General features: G+C 43.5%; 1 protein-coding gene across 1 annotated transcript in view; it reads left to right on the top strand.

Moving 5' to 3' along the window:
- Positions 1 to 394: 394 nt before the first annotated feature.
- Positions 395 to 9,131, top strand: part of LOC111863111 — a gene marked incomplete at its 5' end in the record, with an annotated part of 151,082 nt that continues 142,345 nt past the window's right edge. Inside the window, one exon of the mRNA XM_023849141.1 lies at positions 395 to 577. Within this exon, the coding sequence (XP_023704909.1) occupies positions 395 to 577 (183 nt within the window). The remainder of the gene's footprint in view (positions 578 to 9,131) is intronic.

The following is a 9,131-nucleotide window of genomic DNA, read 5'->3' on the forward strand; positions in this document are numbered from 1 at the left end:
GCCCCGTTCCAGACCCACTACTTCTCAGAAAACATCTGGTGGTGCCGGGAATCGAACCCGGAGCTCTGGGTCTGTAGCCAGAAACGCTGACCACTAGACCACAGAGGCGGTCTCCCAGGAATATTTCCTGGTACTCATTTCTGTTAGAGGCCGAGTCTGCCCCAAGGCCGTATTGCGGCTGGAAGGATTAGGTCAATTGAAAAATCCAGTGACATCGAGAATCGAACCAGGGACCTTCCGTGTAGCATAGTGCCTCAATCAACAACGCTACCTCGTGCCTCCAGCATCCTTAAAACCAAGAAAAGAGGCACTAATACATATTTGTATGACATTCATTATGAATGCGAGTATTACAAATCTATGCCTAAAAATGTGTGTATTGTTACTGTTGCAGTTACTGGCCGTCAGTGCGGGTTCCCGGGCCGTCCCAGAAACGGAACTAGCGCTACAGCAGCGCCAGTGTCTCGGCCCGGAGACACGGCTCACTATACCTGTCGTCCAGGATACACGCTGTTTGGCGAGGAGGAGAGGGTGTGCCTAGATTCTGGCATCTGGGCGGGACGCCAACCTCTATGCGGTGAGTGTAAATTGCACTGCATTTCCAGATGTTTTACGGGGAGATGGTGTTCTGTCGTCTCTGAGTTGCGATATCCTTATGCCTGGCATCTGATAGATTTTAAGAAAATATATTGAAAGTGATTAGGCTGATTACGTTTTGGCTCACAATCAGTCATTACAAGCCCTACTTGACGTTATTGTTCACGCATATTTCTTTCAGTAGGAACTTTCTAGATGCACACAATTTGAAAATGTAAAATGCATAGACAGTATTAATCTGAAACCCAAAATGGAAACCTTAGGGCTGTGTCGGATAATAATTTTAGCACATGTCTTAACAAAACAAATAGGGTATGTACCTGAGGACTTGAATCAACTGGCTCAAGAGGCAAATTTTGGTGAATATGGAAATGAAGTTTAGGTCCCATAGAGGAGGAAAAACAAACTCCGTGGCCTGTAGTCCGCAAGCGAACTCTACCGACAGAGCGGCCGCCGCTTGTCGGCGAAGTTATTGCCAACTCTTGCGGATAGAGGGTGTCGTGTGTTCAGCGCAACGAATCCCCACGGCCGTAAATTTCGGCTTTCTAGACCGGAGCCGCTATTTCCTTGCAATTGCTCCTCAATTATCATCACGAGGCTGAGTGGACACCGTTCCAGACCCACTACTTCTCAGAAAAAATCTGGTAACGCCGGGAATCGAACCCGGACCTCTGCATCTGTAGCCAGGAACTCTGACAACTAGACCACAGAGGTGGTCGTTAATAATATATATAAAATTATTAAATATCTATCCTTTTGGAAGCATAACCGTTTCGTCAAATACATCTCATTTCCACGTGTCCATGTCGCTACAGCAGTGCGGGACATGTTTGTGTTTCACGGCTGGTATCATAAATAGACATTCATCAGAGTGTATCACAGTTGAAGTTTGATCGCCATGTTCACAAGCTATGAAGACAAACATTGATATACCGTGACCATAATAGATTGTAAGCATGAGCCTTACGTTGCAAGAGACATCTGTTGAGATTATTAACAACTGTTTATGAAAATGTTTCCTGATATTAATTCATTCTCACAATATCACATACAAACTCTAAATTGGTGGCCTTATCACTATGCTTCTACTGTGAGCTGCATTCTTTAACAACATAACCTAACGACCTAATTGTTCTTGGTTTTGGTATCAGTGTAAGTAATTTTAAAAGAATTTAGTTTACAAAATGCACGAAGAGATAGATACACGGTTCCCGGAGGCCACCAATATTCTCCTTTCGATTTCGCAGGCTTTCTTCAGTCTCTCCAGGCAGATGCTGGGGTAGTACCTTAAAATAACCTGAATCATAACCTGTTTCTCCTCCCCGTTTCTTCTTTAACAGTGCTCATATTATCATTGCAAGACACGTAATCTCGTATAATTGACACATGTTTTTAAGGTAAAGGTAAATTTGTCCCTGTGCTTAACTAATTAAGCACTACTCCATGAAGGCGTATGGGGGAGTGGATGTATAGATCTGTATTTTGTTGACCTCGACACTAGCTGGAGTTGAGTGGTCAGCTTCACGCCCTGGCTTTTTTACCTTTAGGGAAAGATCCCCCGGACACATTGGATAGGAAGTTGGGTGGAAACGTCGTTGCAAAGTGACGGAATAACTGAACAACACACAAATAGGTAACAAAATCGGACGCGTTTTCGTTTCCCAGTATATTGGCGTGTTCAAGAAAACCTGAGTCTAGTTCCTTCTGTGACTGACCAATTAAATAGAAACACTGAACTCAGTTAATTACGTACTACAACGTGAGAGAGGAACATTGTGCCGATGAAGCGACTGCATTGCCGCCACATACAGAACATTTTCTCTTACATGCAGAAAGCATCTGTAATTCATTCAGCCTCCCATGTTTGTGGGTATCATAAGGCGGTCAGAGCGTGAAGCTATTAGTTATATTAATCTAGTTATGATTCATACCCATGTTTGTAAAAGGTTAATTTCATCGCTCCTGCATTCGCATTTGGGTATGTGCTTCAACATGGTGGAAAGTTGTTCTTCCACCTTACTGTACTACTAAAGAATTAAGTTATAGTCAGTCAGATGGGAAATCATGGGAGATGTTCAAACAAATTCCCAAACACGAACGCAATATTTGAGATAAACTTGGTCACGTTGCAAGAATTTATTTGAAATGGATGACATTAAAAATCTCCTGCCTCCACACATTATATTTCTCCTGTTTGCAAGTCTTCTTACCATCTGCTTAAAGGTATTTACAGATTGTAACACTTGAATATTGAAATGTATACATTTCAGTTTTATCTTGTGGTCACGCGGTCTTAGGCCATTCAAACTCTAATATCGCGAAGTATAATTTCAGTCGTCACTGACTTGTCCTGTTTGTCGCATGAAGGGAAGCAAATTCATACGTGAAAATTAATCTAATATTTCAGAGGACTCGAAATTTGTATTCATATATACAATATATGTCTACATATGCGAGGGCTATTCGAAAGGTAACAACCGTTAATTTTAGGCAACTTATGTAGGAACGGTTGGAGAGCTGGCGCATGCTAGCGTCATATGACTCATTGACTTTTAAACCATCACATAACTGGTCACCTAGTCTTTGTTCTTCTCTCTACAGAGTGAAGTATGATGTGTCCTGCGATTGATAATCCCGCAAACTCAGAAATTCGCGCTGTTATCCGCTTTCTTCATGCGCAAACATGAATGCTGCGAAGATCCATCTTGAATTATGCCAATTACGGCCAAAATGTAATGACTGAAAGAAGCGTAAGACAGTGGTGTGGAATGTTCAAAGTTGGGAGGCGAACAGATGTTTAGGATGGAGAGCGAAGTGGTCCCCGTCCATCTGTAACGAGTGATGGTACTGTTCAAAGTGTTCACCAAAAAATTCGTGAAAGACGGCGCTTCATAATGTCAAAACTTTCGTGTGAATTTCCACAAATTTCACTCACGGTTCTCTACGAAATTATCAAAGTTAGGCTAGGCTGTCGCAAATTCTGCGCAAATCGTAGAGAATGGCTTCGGCTTAGACTTCTTAGAGCGATACCACAAAGATGTCGATGAATTTCACAATGGCAACGTAACAGATGATTAACCCTGGGTCTCATTTGTGAATGCTGAAACCAAAGAGCAGTGAAAGCAATGGGTGCACACACATTCACCAAACAACCGAAAAAAGTTTAAACAAACGTCTGCCAAAAAGCTGATGGCAACTGTTTTCTGGGACAGGGAAGTAGTGCTGATGGTGAAATTCATGCAACAAGCGACCACAATAACGTCAGAAGTATATTGCATGTGAAACACTAAAGGCAATGCGTAGGGTCATTCAGAACAAAATGCTAAGAATACCCAGTGTAGCCCTCCTCCATTGCAATGCCCGCCCGTGTACGAGAACAGCTAGTTGCACTCGAGCACTGCTGGGGCATTTCGACTGGGAGTTGTTTGACCTCCCTGCCTACAGTCAGGATGTCGCGCTGCAATCGACTAATACCTGTTCACCTACCTGAAGAATGAGCTAGGATAGTGCAGTCGGTATAGTGACTGGCTACGGGCTAGACGAAGGAGGGGTCGGAGTTCGAGTCGCGGTATTGTCAAGAATTTTTCTCTTCTCCATGTCTTCCAGACCGGCTCTGGGGGTCCACCCAACTCCTATCCAATAGGTACCGGAGGCTCTTTCTCCGGGGGTAAAGCGGCCAGGGCGTCAACTGACCACTCACCTCCAACTAGTGCCGAGGTCAAGAAAATGTGAATCTATGCATCTACTCCTCCAGACGTCTTCATGGCATAATGCTTAATTAGATAAGCACAGGGACAAGTTTATCTTATCTGCATGAAAAAAGTGGTTGCGATTACAACGTTTCAACAATAATAATAAATTGATGAATGTTGTCGATACGTGGCTGAGCTCATAGGCGGCACACTTCTTAACACGGGCATACAACACTCATTCCCCGATTTGTCAATATCTCAATTCCGGCGGGACCTATTTTGAGAAGTACGAGGGTAAGTCAATAAGTAAGTTACAAATGGATATAGAACTTAAACAAATAAGAGTACTGATTTGAAAAATGCTCTTATTTCTCAACATAATCTCCCTGTACATTGAGGCACTTGTCCCATCGTTTCACAAGCCCCTGAAAACCAGCAGCATAAAATTCTTTGGGCTGCTGTCGGAACCAGGCGTGTTCACACGGCATGGCCTACCTCATAATGCATGGCAGGTTAGGTTTTCACAAAGTCTGCACGATGGGTGCCGTGCATGCTGACCCCACAACACAAAATGTAAAGAATGGGTCTGGCATTACAGCATCTCAATCGCTACCACGATGAAGAACACGATATGCTAGCCCGAATTGTCAGAGGTGATTAGTCTTGGGTTCACCATTACCAGCCCGAGACAAGGCATGCGTCAGTGCAGTGGAAACATCCTGCGTCGCCTGCCAAAAAAAAAAAAAATTAAGGTGACACCATCCTCCGTGAAAGTGATGGTCACAGTCTTCTGGGATCAAGAAGGCATACTGCTCACCGCATTCCACCCTCAAGGACAAACCGTAAATGCCGACTCCTACTGTAACATCCTCAGGAAATTTCGTAAGGTCATTCAACGGAAGCGACCAGGACTCCTCACAAAAGGCGTGTTGCTCTTGCATGACAACGCGCGTCCACATACTGCCAACAAGACAAATGAGACGCTGTGAAATTTCAAGTGGGAAGTCCTCGAGCATCCTCCGTATATCTCCGACCTTGCTCCAAGCGACTTCCATTTGTTCGGCCCTCTTAAACATCAACTTTCGGCTGAACATTTTCCCGTCGATGAAGCTGGAGTAAGGGAAGTCACCGCCTGGTTCCGACAGCAGCCTAAAGAATTTTATGCTGCTGGTTTTCAGAGGCAGGTGGGACAGGTGCCCCAATGTACAGGGAGATTATGTTGAGAAATAAAAGCGTTTCTTAAATCAATACTCTTATTTATTTAAGGTCTATATCAATTTGTGGCTTACTTATTGACTTACCTACGTAGCCTGAGTATATGTATGTGTACATATATTTTTGTATATCATATTTCTTTCTCATTGCTTGATTTATTAACAGCTCACCGGAGATTACTTTCCGAATAGCCCTCGTGTGTTGTGTGTGTGTATGTGTATATATATATGCTTCATGCGAGTTCTTTGTGAATTTCCATTCCTTCAGCTTTCACGTTGATTTATTGCAGATATAATTTATTTCCTTCTTTTTTTTTGAATTGTTTCATTTTGGTCCGTTACACTATTAATCACCAATTGTCAATAGATTTTCCAAAATATATATTGTTGCACTTGACGGAAAATCTATTGACAATTGGTGTTTATTTCCTTCCCCCTTTCGTCTCAACAATTTGTGCTTCTTGTGGGAGAAATTTGTAACGTAGGGAAACACAAATCTGCTGTGGGCAAGCTGACTAGAATTATGGGAACGCAAGTACTATAGCTTGGAAATAGTAGTTCCTTCTTCTTGAAATGTTAGATATACGAGACGCGATAAAATGTATCGAGAGTACTTTCGGAAACAGATATTTTTCTTACAGAAATTATATACTAATGTCCTTCAGTGTCAGTTCCTTCACTGTGTACACAATTATTTCACCGTTTCTGTCAGCGGTTGTTGGAAGCATCGTTCAAACTCAATTTTTGGAATTACCAGCAGCTCCTGGACTAAGGGACTAAGTCTCTTGTACTGCGGCCACTTCTGGCCTATTGTACCAGCCCCAGATGATAGGTGAGGGTGATTGTGGAGCAATTGGTGGAATGAAGATGGGCAGGGGAAACCGAAGTACTCGGAGAAAACCTGCCACAGCGCCACTTTGTCCACCACAAATCCTACTTCACCAGACCTGGGATCGAACCCGGGCCGCCTCGGTTGGAAGCCAGCGCCTGACCGCTTGAGCTATGGCGCTGCTCTCTTACATTGTGTTCTGTTGTAGCCACGTCAACAAATCTTTTTGTTTCTCAGGTTCTCTTCAGGTTTAGGGGAGAGAAGTATGTGTCAAGGAAACACATATAGTGAATAGGTAGGCTGCCTCACTTGTGGAATGATAAGTTGCCACAAAGGCTGCACCAAAGAGGCAGCTGGGGAATATCAGATTATTTCTTTCAAGTCTCAACACTTGTAAATACAGATGTTGGTTAAAAGTAAAAAAAAGTAAAGCTATCCCTGTACCAGGCCGTGATGGCCCATAGGGTTGTGAGACGTTGAGGGTCCCACATTATCTAGACAATCGGCTCAGAGATGGCGGTAAGGTTGTCAGCCTTACGCGCGGGCCGCGCTTTACTCCACAGCAAAATTATTTAATTAATTCCTGGTACTCTTTCTGTTAGAGGCTGAGTAAACCCCAAGGTCAATGACCGCATCGGGACTTGAACCCGCGACCTTCCGGCTTGTAGCATAGCCCTCAACCACTACGCTACCGCGTGCCCCCCACAGACATTGGTTATTGGTCTTATAATGGAGGGTTACACATGATTCATCCCCCACTTGTGTTCTGACCAATACTTGGCGTGGCGTATTTCGGTCACCGCAAGGAAGTGAATTTGTATTGTGATGAATTCGGATTAATTTCGGGGTCAATGCCTCGTCACTTATAACAAATTTTAAGAAGTCTCATGGCCGCGTCATAGCTCAAGCGGTTCGTCGCTGGCTTCCCACCACGGCAGCCCGAGTTCAAGCCCGGGTATTGTCAAGTGGGATTTGTGGTGGACAAAGTGGCGCTGGGGAAGTTTTCTCCGAGTGCTTCGGTTTCCCCTGCCAATCTTTATTCCACCAAATTCTCCATCATCATAATCACCCTGGGCAAATACAACAGGCCAATCAGTGGCCGACGTGCCGATTGGACCCAGCTGGACTCCACCCCCCACTATGCGAATTAAAATAAAGTCTCTTCAAAGAAAGGTAGACAGGCGGAAACAGTCGCGGAGTGTACTTGGCTGTTGTAAGTCTCCATTCCAAAAAATTCGGCTACATTGGTGCGAGTCGTAAGGAATTCTTGTGTTCAGCCATTACACGAAATTAATTATATTCAGTCTGCTTCAGTCATGAGTAGCCGGAATAAGTAAGTCTGTACAACAGCGGACTACGGGCTGGACGGCCGAGGAATTGGGTACATTTTCCGGGAGGGACAAGAGATATTTCTCTTCTCTACAGAGTCGAGACAGTCGAGACCGGCTCTACATCCCACCCAACCTCCTTTCGAGTGGGTACGGTGGTTCTTTCCCTGGGGTAAAGCGATTGGGGCATGGAGCTGAACAGTTACCCCCATATCGTTCCGAGGTTCAGAATGGTGAAACTATTTCTTCATTCCCGCATATGTTGTGTTTAATTAATTGAGCACAGGGAAAACTGTAACCTTTTTGCTTAACTTACAAAGTATCCAATGAGAAACATGTAAGGTATATTTTAAAGATAAATACTAGCCAGGAAGAAGAATGTGTGGGAGCCACCCACATTGAATCAAACGCTAGCCAATCAGGGCGGACAACAGCAGCCCCAACGCCCATTGGTTCGCGCAAATGTCTTACAGATAGAATAAATAAATCTGAAATAAATATAACCGTATTAACAAAGTATAAGAGGCTTAAACTTGGCGGCGGTCAGGCATACGACCGTTCAAGTGACTAGACTGCCGTGGTAGCTAATACTACTAGGAAATATATATATATATATATATATATATATAAGGGCGTAATCTGCTGTACCTAGCCTGGACTGGCAGAGGCCGTGTATATATTGTACATTTAAGTAAGAAATAAGTGTGTATTGTAAATATGTGTAAATACAGACAATGGACTTAGTAATACAGACTGACAAACAAATGACAGACCCGACCTCTCGTCAGAGAGGGCGCTACACATGGACAAGACAGTAACTTTCATTCAAAGAAATCTGCGGCTCGACACAAAGACAGACAGACTGACTGACCGTCAGTTGCAACGTGACTCTGACTCTGATTCTGACTCTGACTCTGACCGTATTAACGATATCTTAACGTATTCTAGAACTTCCAATGTACGCATAATTAATAAAGAGGTGGTGGAATTATATTGGTGGGAAAGACAGAAGGAAAGATACCATTGGGAAGGCCAAGGCATAGGTTGGTGGACAATATTAAAATGGATCTTAGAGAGATAGGATGGGATGGTATGAATTGGATTGATCTTGCTCAGAATAGGGACCAGTAGAAGGCTCTTGTGAACACGGTAATGAACCTTCGAGATCAATAAAATGTTGGGAAATTCTTGGGTAGCCGCAGATTGGCGGCTCCATGGTTAAGTAAGTAAGTAAGTAAGTTATATATTACTTATGTTATGATTTTGCCCTGCATTCTTATGACGAGACAGCAGCAGTAACATATACTTAGTAGTGAACTCGTATGACCCATCAAAAATATGAAACATTCATTAATAACGTTATTTTAAAAAAGTGCCGTGGCGATGGCGCCGGATATTTTGCTCCACCTGATGATCTGCCATAGTAAATTTCTGTAGTAGCGTAAACAAGTCTGAGAGCGCACGGATAGTA

This window comes from Cryptotermes secundus, unplaced genomic scaffold, assembly GCF_002891405.2.
Source record: "Cryptotermes secundus unplaced genomic scaffold, Csec_1.0 scaffold2193, whole genome shotgun sequence".
Lineage (NCBI taxonomy): Eukaryota > Metazoa > Arthropoda > Insecta > Blattodea > Kalotermitidae > Cryptotermes > Cryptotermes secundus.